The sequence below is a fragment of the Bos mutus genome, chromosome 25, assembly GCF_027580195.1.
Source record: "Bos mutus isolate GX-2022 chromosome 25, NWIPB_WYAK_1.1, whole genome shotgun sequence".
Lineage (NCBI taxonomy): Eukaryota > Metazoa > Chordata > Mammalia > Artiodactyla > Bovidae > Bos > Bos mutus.
This window is the reverse complement of record NC_091641.1, coordinates 12,193,120-12,211,174: the sequence shown is the minus strand read 5'-3', so window position 1 is coordinate 12,211,174 and position 18,055 is coordinate 12,193,120. Positions and strand designations below refer to the sequence as shown.

The 18,055-nt window shown below is 48.9% G+C and overlaps 1 protein-coding gene across 1 annotated transcript in view; it reads right to left on the bottom strand.

Annotated features, from left to right (window-relative positions):
* AUTS2 (activator of transcription and developmental regulator AUTS2) overlaps positions 1 to 18,055 on the bottom strand; it is a 1,212,191-nt gene that overhangs the window by 95,558 nt on the left and 1,098,578 nt on the right. Inside the window, 1 exon segment of the mRNA XM_070363017.1 lies at positions 5,009 to 5,060. Coding sequence (XP_070219118.1) covers positions 5,009 to 5,060 — 52 coding nt within the window.

The following is an 18,055-nucleotide window of genomic DNA, read 5'->3' as shown; positions in this document are numbered from 1 at the left end:
GCTGTTTATTCGTCTGCACGTGGGAAATGAGCTTTACACACCGTGTTCTCCTTACAACGAAACCCAGGACACTACAAGAAATTGTAAAATGGTCTCCATATGTTTATTATAATTAGATTTTAAACTCTACATCTTTTTTTTTTTTTTTAAAGAAAGCTATCCCATACTCAACTGCACTGTTTTCACTTAAACAGAAAGCCCAGATTTATTTTAGGGGAGGAGCCTTGGTGGTAACTCTTACCTTTACTTGTCACCAAACCAAGGAATTCCCCCTTCGTGTCTAAACTTGATGAGTGAAGTGAGATCATTGCCATGAAAAGATTTTATTAGGTCCTCACTTCCTGAGCCTCATTCACAAGCAACATCTTTAGTAACTTTTCTTGCCTCATCTCAAATCCCAACCAATTTTTTAGCCTGGTTTTCCGTCTACGCTGGTGATAAAACCATATTGTCAAAGATACCCAAAGGCCCTACTAAATCTAAAGGCTCTGACCTCATCTGTGTCCCATGGAGACCCTTCAGTACAAAATCGACCCCAAGAAGAGGCCAGTGTACCCACTAAGGAGGTCTGCTGAGGCCTGAGAAAGGCCAACCAGTCCTGGTCAGGGAGATCAAGGTGGTTTCAGCGCTGCGTCTGGTGCTCATCATAAGGAGCGAGTGCCCACCAGAGTCCCAGGGCTGACGTGGGGCAGGGGAGACGGGAATCTGACCGAGGAGGGTGGGTGGCTGCTCCTCTGCTGTCCACATTTCAGTAGACGGGGTGCTCACTCATTGCAGGAGGGAGCACTAATCAGGGCCCTGTGCCCTTCCTGGATCGATCCCTACCCCAGCTACTCAAGAGAAGCACAGCTCTTTCATAGAGTGATGGGGTCAAATACACCTCCTGGTCCTGTCTCATCTCTGACTTGTCTCAGCTACAGGACAGATCCTGGAGAAGAGGCAACTCAGGGCCTTTTCTCTGCCCCTAACCTAGACCATGGCCTCCACCAGGGCTGGGACCAGGGACACAGAGGGCCCCAGAGAGCACCTGACTTTTGTTCTTCTCCCTTCCACACATGGCTTCCCTTCTTTTCTTTCCTCCAGGAAGCTCCGCCTTGGAGCAACTTCAGAGTTTAAAAGAGATTAATGATGGTGGCAGGATGGGCATGTCTCCTAAGTGCTCACTCTCTGCATTCCTGCCTGTAGGTCAAAGTGGCAAAATCCCCAAGAAGTAGAGCCTAGAGTAGGTGTGTGAGTGTGTTCTCAGTTGTGTCTGACTCTCTGCGACCTCATGGACTGTAGTGTGCCAGGCTCCTTTGTCCATGGAATTTTCCAGGCAAGAATAGTGGAGCAGGTTGCCATTTCCTCCTCCAGAGGATCTTCCCAGCCCAGGGATCAAACCTGGCGTCAGCTGTGTCTCCTGCATTGGCAGGAGGACTTTTCACCACTGTGCCACCTGGGAACCCCTTAGAATACGTAAAGAAGGGTAATAAATGCTGGCTGGACACACTGAATTGACTGATAAGTTCGATCCTTTTAAGGATAAACAGTCCAGAATTTGGGGTACACGTCCTGTTGCTCCTGTAGCAGTTCAACCCACTAAATATGGACAAGAACTCAGTCTCTGTGTGTGTGTCTATCTCATTGGGAAAATCAATTTTTTCTTTGGCAGATGGTTGAGTCACAAAGACAGAAGGATTCATAAAATTCACATGAACATCCTGTAAACATTTGAACACATAAAGATTAAATACAGCAACCATGACCTTGATTAAAGTTACTTTTTTTTTTTCTAATGTCTCTAACCCTAAGCCTTGCACTTTGGAGGTTCATCTCCCCACACCTTTGGACAAGCTGAATTCTCACTGAGCAAGTCGTATGTACCCACAAGCATGTGCCATTTGATTAATTTCTTTCAAAATGTGAAATAAAAGGCATCAGAAAGAAGTAATGATTTGGAACACCCAAACACCAAAATCTTACTAGTCTTCTATTAAATCGGACGGGCTCTACAACAGAGAGAATCAGAACAAGATCAAAGAGGCAGAGGGATAGGAAACCTCTGAGGTGCTACTCTGTTTCAGCCCCTCCCCCTCACCAACTAATTGTCTTATCCCCACCAGACACATTGGCCCAGGACTCCGTTCTGCTATGATTGAAAAGTCTGACCTAAAGAGGCGAAACGATTTACTCCAGCTCACAAACAGACTGATGGGACTTGAGCCATGACCCCTGCGGCTTCAGTCAGAGCTACATCCCCCCGACCTCGGGGGGGCCCAACATCAAAGCTGTGCCCCCACCAACCCCGCACCACAATCAGCTTGTGAGATTAGCACTGCCCTCCCACAGTGAAATTTTATGGACCAAATCTGCCTGCCGCCGGGGCTCAGCAGCATAATCTCGCCAGCAGCTTAAAGCCACGCTTCTGGAAGGCCGGAGCCCGGTGGGGCTCCAGAGAGGGAGAGGTGGTGTGTGGCTTTACACATCTGGAGGGGGGAGCACACACGTGTCAGCTGCCCTGCACTCTTGTCAGACTGTTCAACAAGCCCGGGCTCTGAGGATTCTCCCAGCGGTGTTTGTTACCTGGTGTAAATTTGCCCTTTCTTACATGGCTTTTTATTGCTCTTGGCTAAGAATACTGGACAGAGTCAGGAGACCAGACTTGCGGGCGGGGCAGGCCGCTTTTGCAGAACTTGAACTTGATGCGCCTGAAGCTGACAGTTCCTTGAAGGCCTTGTCAACCATCCACCCGGTAAACACTGCCACTACCCGGAGTGAAAAACAGACCCAAACCCACAGGCACATAGCGAGGCTCCCTGCACCTGTCTTCTGGAACTTGTTTTCCTGATATTTAGCAGTGTGAATACTAATCCCCTTAACAAAACTGCCCCACACTCCCCTCCCTCCCCGCCCCACCCCCTGCTTCATCTCTTTCTCTCCAGGGAGGAGGGCGGGTGCTGGATACCAGTCCCTCTGTTTGGCACCACCTGGATTTGCGTTGATTCCGGCTCTTGTCATTCATGTTACCAACAGGAATTAGCATAAGACGTTAAGGGGGAACTCTGGAGGAGCCAAGAAAGGCTATTTTGATGGAAATAAGGGGCAAAGGAATAATCTGCCATCAACTAAAATGCTTATTTGTGTATGGTTTCCCAAGAAAAGCTTAGGGGAAAAAAAAATAAAAAAGCCTGTGTTGATTTTAGTGTACACAAAGAAACCTTAATCCTTTCAAGGCAACTAAATCACCCCCAGAAAAGCAGCTCAGAAGAAAGGCACCCTGTCAGAAGGAGGACTATTCACAACCAAATAGATGCCACAAATCACACTCTGTAAGTAAATAAAAATAAGAATGTGGGAGACGTTTGATTGGAAAGGGGGTGGGGGGTGGGAGGGTGGGGTGGCGTGCGGGATGGGGGGGGCAGGAGGGAAGATGCAGAGGGAAGGAGGTCACGCATGGCTGTTCTGCCACCCAACCCTCCTCCTGGGCCCTGAAGGGTGCCTTTCAGCCCCCTGAGGGCAGCCGGGCCTCAATGCAGGCCCCCGAGCCAACACTCAGGCCAGGGCTGGCTGATCCCAGAGAGGGGACACGCATTCCAGAGCTTTCCCAGCAAGCTGGCAAAAGACAGACACAGTCACGTGGGCTGCGGGGGTCCTGCGGAAGAGGATGGGCAGGTGTCACTGAAACAGAGCACCTCCTTCTGAGGACCTCAGGTCCGCCTTAGGGTCCTCCTCCTCCTGTCTTACAGGGACCCACGACCATCTACCATCCTCTTCCCTTGTCAAAACGAGCAATAAACAATCGCACATTTTCCCATACGAGCCCTGTACGCTATGAACTGCCATGTACCTTCTTTTATTGGGCTTTTAGCATTATGGACAACAAATTTATACAAACTTTCAGTCCATCAAAATATATGATGACATATAAAACTGGAATACTCCATTATGCAATAAAAAAAGATAGAATTCAATATGACAATAATTCTGGGAGTAACAGCAATCACATAAGCATGCACACCTCCAGGGAACGCTAAACAGAATGTACTATTTAAAATTGCAGTTGGTTCGAATTCTGAAATAATCGGGGAGCTCAAAATAACTGCACTTCGGAATGTGTCTGACTAACCAGCTAGCAAAAACGCTAGCCAAGGCCACTGGAGAATGTGTGGACATGGTTTCAAATATCACTTCGTGAAGGCCCAACCCTGTTCAAACTAGCCAGTATCCTCCAAGTAACACAGAAGGTGACCAGGACGGGAAACATACATTCTGCATTTAGCAATTACGATGCAAACATCACGTTCTACAGTGGAGAGGAAGAGATCAAAGAGTTTATATAATTTATACCTTTCAAAGAATACATCTTTGCAAAAACCCGGTATTAGAAATTCCCTTAAATTTCATTATTTCCAACAATATGCAACCAATGAAAACTGCCCAGAAACCTATTGGTAGTGATTTAAGATAAGTTTCCCCTTAATGTACTGTGATATCATTAGCCTCTCTCAGTTTCTACTGCAGTTTGGAAGAAATTAATGGAATAGCACATATTTAAATTTTGCCCTCTTGCTCGTTTATTAACTTCACAGAAAGCCCACAGCAGAGTAAGGCTTGGTTTATGACCATAATCCTGTGAATACTAAACATGTACTGATTATTAGAGTCTGCAGTACAAACCAGCTATTTATCGTTCTCCAACTGCTGGGTAGTTGATAACTAACAATAAAGTTAAGGCATCTTGAGAATGATTATTCTCCATGATCACTTCCTACATTAAATGAAAGTCACAGAGACGTAGTCATTTCTTAGGCAAATCAATTTAAATAAGGATTCAATGTGTTCTTTCACAATAAACTGTTTTGGGATACATCATGAGAGCACAGATTCTGTCTCAAGCAAAAATACAAATTATGAACTGGAGCTCCAGAATGGTAAGGGGTGACCATTGTTCTTTCTGCTTTCATTCAAGGCAAAGACAACAGAACAGATAGGGAAATAAAAGCTGCCACTCAGATTTAAGGGTTCTTACCTTTGTTTACAATAACAGTATTGAAGAGTTTTTCAGAGCTGGCATCTGAGGCCTGCAACACAAGAAGGGGGAAAGTGTGATCACTGTCATGAGTACTGTCACTATCATCATTACTATTGTTTTAAATCAATTTACTCCGTTTTTGAAAAGCCTGAAAAGGAAAGTAGTAATTTCTCCCAATCCTCCATAAGGTGGTGCTGGTTGACTGCATGAGGCAGACCTGCAGTGCAGCTATTTGCTAAGGGGGAAAAAATCTGATTTAAAAAACGTGTCCTTATTAGACATATTATCTGTGCAAAACATATTTCTATGAGATGATACACAAAGCAATTCAGCTCATTCACATAATGATTTTCCAATTTCATTGACAGATCATTATTTTGGAAACGGTACTTTTTCCCACATTTGCAGACATGCCTGTTTTTCAATTTTCTCTCAGAAACCAGAAATGCCTATTCTTTAACACTAAGCCTCTCCTCACTAAAAAGTGTTGTCCAGCACTCCCTGAAATTCGTTTTTAAAGATTTATCTGATGACCCCGAGGTCCTTGTCCCCTGTGGTAACCAGGACGACCTTGGTGTTGAAATGAAACCCAGCCGACCTGCCTAACACGCCGACACTATATACACTGTCAGCATTATTTCCTTTCCATTTTCTAGAAATCATGTCTGCTAATTATTACAGTGGCTCCAGGAAAGTGAAATAAGCCTGTTTAAACAGCAAGAGTAAACCCAATTTAAATTATACACTAATGTTCTGGAAAATCAACATAACGTCGGTTTGGAGGAAAATGCTATGATGTTTCAGAAGCACTGTACTTCTATAATTTGAAAAATTAAAAAAAAAAAAAAAAACCTTAAAAATTAAGCAGCTCCATCATGGAGTAATTAATGTATCTGCATTTAAAGTTATAATGGTTATATTTACGCTATTTTTGCTACCCAACCCTTGTAAGAAATCACTGATTTTCACACTTTACACACAGAGATGCATGTTTTGACAAAGCAAAGCATAGAATGGTGAATAAATCTAGAGAAAATATAAGAGAAGGGGAGAATTTGAAATACAACATATTCAGATTCTGGAGCTGGCTTTTGGGGACAAAGAAGATACTCAATGTAGTCTTTTTGTGCTATGTTGACAAAGATGAGACATTCCTGTGTGATCCTTATGTCTGAAGTGAACAAGTTATAGTTCTCAATGTAAGTGATACAGAAAGACATAAAATACTGTTACTATGACTATTTCCCCCTTTATTTTAATTCTAATCTTCCTACTGTAAGGGTGGTTCTGAAGATTAATAGATCAAGAAAAAATGAATGTATTGCAAAACAAGTGCTGAACTACATACACTCATACATAAGCAGTTTAAAATAAAATAAATCCTAGATAGATGCTTCCTTTTATTTTGCATGAATAAAACATATGCCAAGGGCCTTCCTGCCATTTTAAATTAAATAAAATTGCATATCATAGTAGCTTTTCATAAAAATAAACCGCCAAAAAAGTGTTGCATGGAGGGGGAAACAAGTTATGCATGAAACAAATCAAGAATACTGAGGTATAGAAGCAAAAATCACAGAAACAGTGTTGTCCTTATTGTAATATATAGTGAGATTTCTAGGAACACGAGTTTCCCAGCTAAAAACTTGGAGCAAAGAGCGTTTCACCATTACTTGGTGAAAAAGTGTCTCTTCAAATTAGAATGGCTCTGTTAAATTCATGGCTTACACTACAGCTGATATTTTTAAAAGGAAAAAAGGGGAGAGGCTGTTAATTAAATCAGTTTGCCAAAATGCAATAACCCTTGCAGATTTGAGGACTACCTATTAAAATGAGTCTCACTGGGCCAAAGGACCATAGAAACAAAGTATTGTACCATCAATGCAAAAAACACCCGGCAAGGAGAGAAGGCTCCTGATCCAGCTTTTATTTGCACTCGGGGTGTGTGTGTGTGTGTGTTAGAAAAGAAGGGAGAGATCAAACAGGACAGAAGCTGGAGGTGAAGAGGCCCTTTGGCTGGCTTGCACACCCTCCTTGGGGGCTGCTACCCTTGCGTCACCTCCACACCATATTCTCAAGTAGCCAGTTTAGTGATCCTTATGTCTGAAGTGAACTTAGAGGATGCGACTATTATGATGCCATCCAGTAAGTTATTAAGGAAATGAGTCTGACAGGATATTCCGAACGACTTAGGAGTAATGTTCTCTAATAAAAGCTTCTCCAGCCCTTTAATTTTCTGATACATGTCACAAAGCCCTTTGGCAATTGGGGAGGGGTGGCGATGGGTGTCTCAGAAAGGCCTCCGGTGGAAAAACACCCCAAAGAAAATGACTATAATGGGACTTCGGCTAATCAGAAAAATGATCTGGAGCCCTTTTTCTCCCATCCAGGTGGTTACAACTATGGCGGACCACAGTCCTGAGAAGTCAGAAAAGAGCTTCTCCACCAAAGTCTTAAGCAGGAACTACAAGGAAATGCTTTGCTTTTTTCTCCATGAACTTTCACATTTGACTTGTGCTCTATAGCATTTGTGCAAATTTGTGGTTTCTGGGATCTTAATCTTAGTTTTCTTTTTCATTATTTTTAAGGGAAAAGTCTGCAGTTCTTTATATTACCTGGACCTTTTTCCTCTTTTTTTTTTTTTTTAATCAGGGACGACTAATGGAAACCTGGTGAGCCAAGAGTTAGCTGGCGAGCACAGCTTTTTCGTCTCTCCTAACACGGGGGCATCTTTACATACTGAAGATCTTTAGATTTCGCTCGCCATTTTCATCCCCCTCACTCCGTTTTGGAGAGCCAAGGCGTTGTAGCCCCTATATCTAAAAATGATAGAAAAAAAAAAAAACAAACCAAAGCTCTCTTTTGACTGCTTTTTATTTGGGGGAGGGGGATGGAAATAGATTAAAAAAACACACACGCTGAAAAATGACTCGACGCTGTACCGGGTGTTTAAAGAAAAGTTAAACTAGTCAAACCGATTGAAGAAAAGAACACAGAGAATGAGGAAAAAGAATAAGCCTTCCGAGCAGACAGGGGTGGGACGCGGCCGCTCCGGTTCGAGGTCCACCTTAATTCCCTTCGGCCTCCGATCTCGGGCCCCAGCACCCACACCCGCACGAGGAGGGGATCTCCAACAAGAAAAGAGAAACATCCTCGAAACTTAAGCGCGAGTTCTTTGCCCAATTGCGGCGATCCCGAGCCCAGATCTCCTTTCACTTCCCTTGGCACCGCGTGCGGGCCAGGATCCCGACCTCGGCGCGGGGAAGCGCTACCCGGGGAACCGGCGGCGAGCTCAGCGCCTAGGTCTCCAGCCCGAGCAGGAGCCGGCCCAGCCCCAGCCGGAGGCAGGCGGAGCCCTAGGGGCGGGTGGCGCCGGGGCGGCTGGGGTCTCCGGGCACCACGGCGCTGCTCCGGCCGCCCGAGCCCGGAGGGCCAGGGGTGGAAAGTACAAAGGCGGGCGCTCGGGCAGGAGGGAGGAGGGGTGGGTGGCGGCGGGGGGCTCGGGTGCGCCAGACGCGAGGAGCCCGCCTGCCCCTGCCACCCTTGCCCGGCCGCCGCCAACAAAAGACCCCCGACTCCCTTCCGACCGCGGGCGCCGAGCGAGGCAGCCGCGCGCCTCCAGGGCTGCATTACCTGGTCGCCAAGGGTTAAGCAGTCCTGTCAGCCCCAAGTTCATGGTTTGGTTCCAAAGCAACGCTCGCGGTGGGGGGGATCGTCAGAGACCAGGGGGGAAATCAGCCAAACACGAAGAGAAAACGCCCAACTCCGACCCGGCTCGGTCCGCGCGGGTATCGGCTCCTTTCTCGACGAAAGTCTGGAAGCGGGTGCACGCCAACCAAATCCCAACGAGCGGCGGCTCCGGGGCGGCCGAGCGCCCGCGCCGCGCGCACATCCAGCGCGGCCGAGGCCAGGCGGGCGGCCGGCAGGCGGCCGGGAGGGAGCGCCCGGCCCGCGTTCGCCCAGCTGCCTCCCGGCTGCTACTGCGGCGCGAGGGGCCGGCGGGGACTCGAGTGACGTCCCGGGCGAGGCGGAGAGGAGCGGCCTGACCCGCGGCCTCGGCGCGCGGAGCTAAGAGCGAGGCGGCGGCGGCGGCGACAGGACAAAGGAGACCATGTGCGGAGGGGAGGAGGGAGAGGGAGGAGGAGTGCGCGCCGCGGCGGCGGCGGCGGCGGCTTCTCCCCGGCGGCTGCCTCGGGCTCCCCGACTGCCGCTCCCGCCTGTCTAGCCACCCCGCGGGCCGACCGGTCCCGGTCCCGCCGCCGCCACCGCCGTCGCGGCGCTGGAGGAAACGCTCCGGGAGTCCTTATTCGGGGCCGATCTCTCCGGCGCGCGGCGCTGCAGCGTTCGGGGCGCCGGGCGCACTGCGCGGGGCCCGCGGCGACTCCCGGCCGGAGCTCGCGGGCAGGCGGGCGGGAAGCGCCCGGGGCTGGCTGGGCTTCGGCCCGCGCTCCGCTCGCGGGCGCCTGCCTTTCCCGCCGGCTCGCCGCTCAAGTGAACTCCATCGGCGGCCGCCGCCGGCGCCGCGGGCTCCCTGGCTGGACGGGTGGCGGGCGGGGGCGGCGGCGGCACGGGGGCCCTGGCTCCGGACTTCGCTCCCCGACTGCGACAAGCGCGCCTGCTCCAGACGCTCGCAGCTCTCGGAGCGGGACTTCCTCGGCGCGCGGAGCCCGAGCCGCCGGTGCCACCGCCCCTCCTCCGTCCCGCCCCGCGCGCCCCGCCCCTCGCCGCCCCTCCTCTCGGCCCGGCGCCGGGTCGGCCCCGCGGGGGCGCAGTCCCCGGGTGCGACATCGACAGCTGTCGCGGCTCCCCCCGCGGCTTGGGCCCGAGGTCCCCACGGCCGCCTTCCCGGCGGGCGGGCGCGGCGGGAACTGCAACGCCCCGCGCCCTCCCCGCAGTTGTCGCCTCCAATACTGCGCGCGGCTGGGGAAAGCCACTAGGCCCGCGGTCTAGGCCGGTCACGTCGGTAAAGAGCAGGCTCTCTGGGCGGTTCCGAGGGCTCGACGAGAAAGTGATGTGGGTAAACCGCATGGCACACAGTAGGTGCTCAAGAGTAGTAAGTCCATTGTTGAAAATGAGGGGGCGGGGGTGGTCAGAGTCTAGTATTAGTAAAAAAAAAAAAAAAAAAAAGGGTCTTAATCCAACCTTATCTCCACCTGATCAAAGGCTGGGCTACAGTTTGTTTGGTCTCAAAGGTAACAGTGCATGGCCTGGCGGTCCACAAATCCCCACCCCACCGCCCACTTCAAATACACCGGCATTTATACCCTCCCCTCAACAAAAGCTTCCAGGAGGCTCAGTGGTAAAGAATCCGGCTGCCAATGCAGCAGATGCAGGTTCCATCCCTGGGTCAAGAAGATCCTCCGGAGAAGGCAATGGCAACCCACTCCAGTATTCTTGCCTGAGAATCCCATGGACAGAGGAGTCTGGGGGGCTACTGTCCACGGGTGGCAAAGAGTAGAACACAGCTGAACAAGTGAGAGCAACATCAACCAACATGGAGAGGCTTCTGCCAACAAATGCAGGGAAAGGACTGAAGCAGTGCCACAGCCTACCTGTGCAGGGATGAACATTTATCATCACTGTGTTCTCCAGGGCCTGGAGCGGGGACAGGGGCTGAATGACTTCAATCTTGGCCCCTGGTGGATTCCCCTGAGCAACACACTCCGACCAAAGCACCCGTGTGTCCAGTCTGGTGGGTCCCTGGGTAGGATTCTGGCCTTCTTTACTCACTGTCCCAATCACAGAGTCCCCCAAAAGAGTACCAGGCCATACACAAGGGGTGAGGAGACCCTCTGCAAACACCTGGAGTTTTCATTCCACCCCAGCTGCTTGGCAGGGCTCCCTCCTTGGTGTACAGGAAAATGGCTGAGATTTCCCCAGCACAAGGCAGAAAGGCAAGCAAGGCTGAGGCCACACCTGGGAGGAAGTTCCAGCATGCATACAGGAGCCATGTGAGGGTGGGTGAGAGAGCAAGGGACGGGGCTGGGAGTGATGTACGCATCATCCGAATGACATGGAGAGGGTTTCAAGCAGTCACGTCCATCTGAAGGAAAGTTGAACTCCTTCCCAATTTCACCTCTTTGAAGTTGAATATCCATCACTGTTTGATTTCATGGCACTCTTGAGAAACCTCTCAAGGGGAAAAAAGTGGGTACTTGCTGTATGGCATACATTTTTTTCCCCTTCAACTTCCAAATACAATTAATTCTGGAAATAAGAGGCATGTCTCTCTTGCTTCACAACACACCCTCAAACCCAACTGGTAGCACTATGTGGTGGTGGTTTTTTTAAATTTTTTTTCTTAAAAGATAGATCATAGAGATTTTTCTCTACCCTGACTCCCAGAGTAATCAGAAGGGAAGATGTCTCTGAAGGTGTGAGTCTGGAGTTGACTATTCCAATTGCTTACAAGATGCGTCAAAAACTAGGTGAAGCCCTCAAGCCAGAGGATATTCATTCTGAAGTTGTGGGTACAATACCAAGATAGCTCAAAGACAAACATTAAATTTTCAAAAAAAGACATTTAAATATTGTTTTTTGGGGGGAGGGGGGAGCAACCAAAATGGGACTGTTTTCCTGTCTTGCTCGCTAATAAAATGAACATTACGGGGAAGAAAAGGCCTCAGCTCCTGCCCCGTCCCCTACAGGGTAAACTGAGGCGCACACACAGCACCGGGCAACTTTGCCGACCGACTCAACCCACCACTTAGCCCTGTAAAGTGCAGTCATCGGGCCACGCAGCTGACACTTGCCACGCCCTGCAGTAGATTGTCATCTCTGATTATCAGGGATCAGACCTCAGAGGAAAGCCTGGGACTGATCTACATGTGTCTCTGGGTCTTGATAATCTACAATCAGGAGGAATGCAGAACCGCTGGGAGCTGAGCCTCTAGAGAACCCACAGACTGGACCTCCGCACCACTGCGTCCGTATTAACCCCGCTGGCACCCCGCACCCTGCCGCAGTGCCTACCCCTCCACTTGGTCTCATTCTCAGCCTCTCACTAGACCCAGGAATGGGCCCATTCTGATTGTGATCCAAGTTGCTCTATACCCCCCTCTTCTCTAGCAGGGAGGAAAGCAATGTCAAAACTGGAAGGGAGGGCTAGAGGGACAGCATCAGAAGCAGAGGGAAGGAAGCAAGAAGGAAAAGAAAAAAAAAGGTCATCCACACACTGGGTGATGGATCTGGTCAGAGATCTGACTTGCAAGATTTATTATGTTTTTCCCTTAGCTTCCCTTTATTGGAATTTTAATCTACAGATTAGAAAGTCAAAGGCTGGCAGCTACCCTGTCTGTCATGTTTAGAAGGTTTAACGCACTGAGCACTAATGACTTACTGTCACCTTCAACCTCTGAACCAGATCTGAGAAGGGCAAGTCTCACAAAGGGGTGGCCCTGACTAGAAGCAGATAGTAAGATCATGGATTCAATGGTCTTTCAGGATTAGATTATTTCAGAAACAATGACATTTTTTTTTTCTTGGTTACGCCACGTGGCTTGTAGGATTTTGGTTCCCCAAGCAGGGATTGAACCTGGGCTACAGCAGTGAAAGCCTGGAATCCTAACCACTAGGCCACCAGGGAACTCCCAACAGGTTTTAATATACAACCAAAAATCTTAGGAAGCCACCTCCCTGGTGGCTGAGATGGTAAAGAATCTGCCTGCAATGCAGGGGACCTGGGTTCGATCCCTGGGTGGTAGAGATCCCCTGGAGAAGGGAATGGCTATCCACTCAGGGATCCTTGCCTGGAGAATTCCATGGATAGAGAAGCCTAGAGGCCTGGGGGGTCGAAAAGGGTCAAACATGACTGGTTTAGAGCGACTAAACCACAACACACATACACAAATCTGAGGCAAGTCTATGATTAATCAGTAAAAAAATTTTTATAAGCTAAATTGAAATATGGAGACTTCCTCATGAATTTTCAAACTATATCTAAAGACAAACTAGGAAGTTCTAAATCATTCTAAAATGGCAGTATTAAAACTTAAAATATGAAATTTGATTCAACTTGTATCACAAACTACCAGACTGAGACTAAACATTTTTTGATAAGATAGTTCTTATAAATTCTGGTTTTCTGTCAAGTACCTTATATGGAAAAAGTGCATTAATTTCAAGGTGTTCTCCCTCACAAATATAACTTCAGTCACTCCCTAAAAGAACACATGCTGGGTGATCCTTGGGGTGGTTTAAAGGAAGAGGAAGTCTTTACAAAAATTCCCTCCAGTTTTTCTATGTTAAATTATGTAGTTTGAAAAGACTAGGAAAGAGGAGTGATAACATGAATTTTGTCTCCCAGCTAGCCTTGGAAAAGATGTCATCCCACCTGACTTACTTCTGAGTCTCCTAGAGGCTTGATCTTTTCAAATTCTAAAGTTTTTCAAGCGTTAAAAATACAAGTTTTGACTTGTTCTTTGGGGAGAGGTTAAGAGCCAGCGACTGGCCTCCATCCTGACCTTGTCATTTCTGAGCCAGGAGACCTGGGCAAAGCTCTTCTCTCTCCCAGCTCAGTTTCCTCACCTGTACAATGAGGTGACAGTAGTGTCTATGCTTTATAGAGCTGCTGTCAGAAACAGCCCCCGGCACGCAGGAAGCAGGATATCTGTGTTGGCTACAGTAATGAAAGATGACATTCTTGGGGCTTCCTTGGTGGTAAAGAATCCGCCTGCCAATGCAGGAGACGTGGGATAGGTTTGATCTCTGATCCAGGAAGATCCCACATGCCTTGGAGCAACGAAGTCCATTCCCCACAACTACTGAGCCTGTGCTCTAGAGCTCGGGAGCCTCGACTACTGAGCCCATGTGCCTGGAGCCCGGGCTCTGCAACAAGAGAAGCCACCACAATGAGAAGCCTGCACAGCACAACTACAGGGTAGCTCCTGCTCGCCGCAGCCAGAGGAAACCTGGGCGCAGCAACAAAGACTCAGTGCGGCCAAAAATAAATGAAAAAATTATTTAAAAAAATTAATACTCTCTACTTCAGAGACCAGCAAAATAAGAGTATCTTCCGGTATGGCTGCAATGTCTGCGGCCATGCCTTCTACGGAATTCCCTCAACGGGGATCACCACAGTCATGATGAAAAGAACCACGTGAACATCGTAAGTGACACCAGTCCCCAGCAGTGGTGACAGTGGTTTGTACCATCTGTACTACAGCGGAGAACCCCACCTTTACACAGGCTTTACTGTCAGCGGTTCCACTAGATAAAGCCCGAACCTGGCTACAGATTATTGCATAGCCTGGGCCACATAATAAGGTGGGAGGGGTGGGAATCACGTGGATCTTCCTGATGGATTATAAAGTCCAACCTTGGATCAAGCAAAATGTTTTCAGAGTTTGCAAGGCGCTAAGACGTGATCAACCTCCTAAGGGTAAGGGCGTCAATTTCTTCAACTAGGAAATAGCAGGCATCCCAGTGATGTCATTTTGACACGTAAAACTGACATTTCCGGTTTAAACAGGCTCACAAACACAACACTGGAAAGCACCCAAACTCCGAATAAACAAACAAACAGGCCCAGTTTTGTCTCTAACCATACAAGTGGTTTCTTATTGGCGCAGAAGCGTGTTTTTTGGTTCTCAAGGTGCAGGAGAACCACTACCTCAATTTGGTTTTGAACTTGATCGTACAAGGGCTGTGTCTCTGCAACTCTGTTCAGGCCACAGTCACGTAGAAGGGACAGACATGTGTCTGGAGACAGGGGTCGAGGCTTTATTATCTGTCTGGGAGGGTTTAACGGGAGCCCATTTCCTGGGATTGGCCTTCTGTCTGCACCCACCTGGCTTCTTGTGGATAACTCAAGTCTTGGGATGTGTTCACATGCTGTGTGCCCCGCATGGTACTAGGAGGCCTACCTCAGAAGAGGCATGATGGGAGAGGATGGCTGGCGGCTGCTGGCCGAGGTTTTCCCATCCTATTGCTGAGGCTGCATGCGCCTGACCAATCTCTGGGCACCTGCTGAAGTGGAGGGGGACTCAGGGCAGAAGACAGACGCTGAGAAGCTGAGAAGAGGGACCTGCAGGTTGACTGTGGCACCTGGGGCCTCCCTACCCATGGCTGGTGACCAATAGCCCCGGGTGGAGAACGGAGTCAACAGGAAGTGGAGAACTCCCTGGGAGCAAGCTGGTCCTGCTTCCCACCTCTTCAAATTCCTGACTTTCCAAGCCGTCCAGCCCAGACATGAAAACTCTTGCAGGGTCCCAGGAATTTCTCCCATGCAGGCCAGTTCGTTTTGCGCTAGGGATCATGCCCTCCTCCTCCAGTGATACACAGCGAGCCAACCCTCTGTTGTTGCTCAGTCGCGTCCGACTCTTTGTGACCCCACGGACTGCTGCACGCCAGGCTTCCCTGTCCTTCACTGTCTCCCGGAGTTTGCGCAGACTCATGTCCATTGAGCTGGTGATGCCATCCAGCTATCCCATCCTCTGTCGCCCCCTTCTCGTCCTGCCCCCAATCCCTCCCAACCCTGGGTGGCCTCAGACGCCTCTGCTCTGCACCTCGCACCCCCCCCTGAACAGGCCATCTCTAAATGGCAGCCTCATTACTCATCACTCTGAAAGGAGACTGCAGTAGCTCATGCTCTTACTGTCGTAAAGCAAAAGTCTCTACCATTACATGTCTGTGTTGCTACAATTGATCATGGTGCTGCACCGAGAGAGAAGTAAATAAACAGAACTGGGTTAGTTTATGATGCACACGATTGAGACGCAGGGGGGAATAAATATTTTCCGAGTGTAGGAGTCAAGAAAAAGAATTTTACTTTCAAACTTCACAGTGTACTATAAACTACAAAGGGGAAAAACTATAAGAAACCATAAAATCTCTCTTACCTAGCCACCAAATCTACATTAAAGTATTAATATTCAGAAGCTGACAGTCCCACAAAGAAAGGCAATGAAAAAATGAACAAACCACCCATTCAATCTCTGCTGGTGTCCCTCAGTGGAATCTTAACTTTTCACAGACGGGCACAAGAGCAGGACGATGGGGGCCATGCCTGCCTCGTGCCTACCTGGGTTTTTCTCCCTTCTCCATCGGACCATTCAGCACTGAGGGGTGCTTGTGATCTGGGGTCTAGAGACCTGCATTTGCCATGGAGTTCATGTTCCCTGAGGCCAGGTAGTCACCCCGTCCTAGTTACATGCTCGAATCTCCAACACCCAGCTCCTCTCACTATATCTGCACAGAAATGGGAGTGGGGTGGGGGAACCAGTGAAAATTAAAATGAGACATGTATACAAAACGTCTGCGTGCGCTAAGAGGATGGGTAGAACAAAACACGTAAATGAGTCGATGAAGATGACATCGAGGAAAGTCAAGTGTTACATCTGACAAGAAGATGCTTTTGGTGAGGCATGTTCTTTGGCTGTCTTTGCCTAAATTGTCCCAGATTCTGATTCTTAAGCAGGCTTACTGGATTTTATAATTTGTGGTCCCTGGCCCGGGTGGTTAGGAGTGTGGGCTGGATGTTGGAAGGATGTTATGTTTCAATCCAGTCTCGATTAAGATAGCTGCTTCATCTTAAGTTTGTGAGTTAAATTTTCCTAAGCCTCACTTTCCTTATCTGTAAAATAAGGCTAGTAACAGACTTCAACCCTTATAGTATGTTGTTGAAAATCTTAAATAATAAACTATGAGGCAACTTGTGCTTTTTATATACAAGGAAGACAGGTTAAGAAGGCCTGCAAAGTGGATGCAGCCATTTCTGTTTGGGGGCAACCGGGAAGTAGCTGGTCTAGTGGTTAAAAAGCACAGTTTCTGACGACAGAACTGCTGGGTTCAACCCCTGACTCCCCCCTCCACTCCCGCTTATTAGTTTTTTGATGGTGGACAGATGGCTCTACCTCTCTGTGCCTCAGTTTCTTGTAAAATAGGGCAGAAACAGCACATACTAATATTACAGAAGCTGCTGTTGAAGGGGTGAACGAACCACTGTGTGAAGGCATTTGGAGAGTGCCCTGTCTTCACTGGCTACCAGCCATCGATGAGCAGATATTAGTTTGGGGAAGGCTGGCTGACGGTGGCCTCTCTTAGTCTCAAAACTGGAGGTGGTCAAGCACCCGCTCCTTTAGAGGGTGGGCTGTAGGCTGAGGGGAGGAGGACCGAGCCGGGGGAGACGGTCCCTCAGGACACAGTGCTGTCGGGGCCCCATGTGTGCATCAGGGGCTAGACGGGAGGGGGCCTGGCAGGAAAGGCAGCCCCTGTGGTCACCACTAGGGGCGCAGCTGTCTGTGGGTCGGCAGGTGCCCTAAATGGCCCTGCTAGAAAAGGCTGCCCTGGAAAACTGGGGTTGCTGGGGAACCAACCATGGTTCCCAGTTCTCTCCTCGAGAGGCACATGATCCACTTTGGACTGAGTAAGCTTCCCTGAACTTCTAACAGTTCCAGAGAGAGCAAAGGGCCCTGAAGCCACCTGAGGTCGCTGGTTGGACACTCGAATGATTCACATGCATGTTGCAATAGGAGCTCATGTGGCCTCCCCTGCCATGTGTACCAAAAAACAAGTCACACCAGGCACATCATTAGAATCTCAGTTAAGTGTTGCACTGATGGGAAACTGTTTTTCTGTATCTGACTTGAGGACCTTCCTTCCTAGCTTCGGTTAGTCCCAGGAAAAGATTGTGGTTATACTAGGTCTGGGTCAGGCTCAAAATGTGATTCTGATCCTCATTTCAGGGCCTTGAAATGAAAGGGAGGAAACCAATCAAGGAGCTAGTGAACCTGAGACCAGGGAAAGACAGAGGCCATAAATTATACACCCTGATGCCACTTACTGCTTCTAAGATTCAGTCTCTCAAAATATGTGTTACAATATATTTTTCGAAAATGTATACCATTATTACATCATCTGCTCTGACGTCAACCCTGTGAGGCCAACAGAGAAATGGCTCTTCTCCTCCATATTTCAGACAAGGCAGTTGACACAGAGAGGGTAAGCATGCCCTTTGGAAGTGGAGGAGTCCGGACGATAGCGAGGTTTCAGCAGGTACGTCCAGCCCCTTCTCCTCTGTACTGGTGTGCACCGACCACACCACTG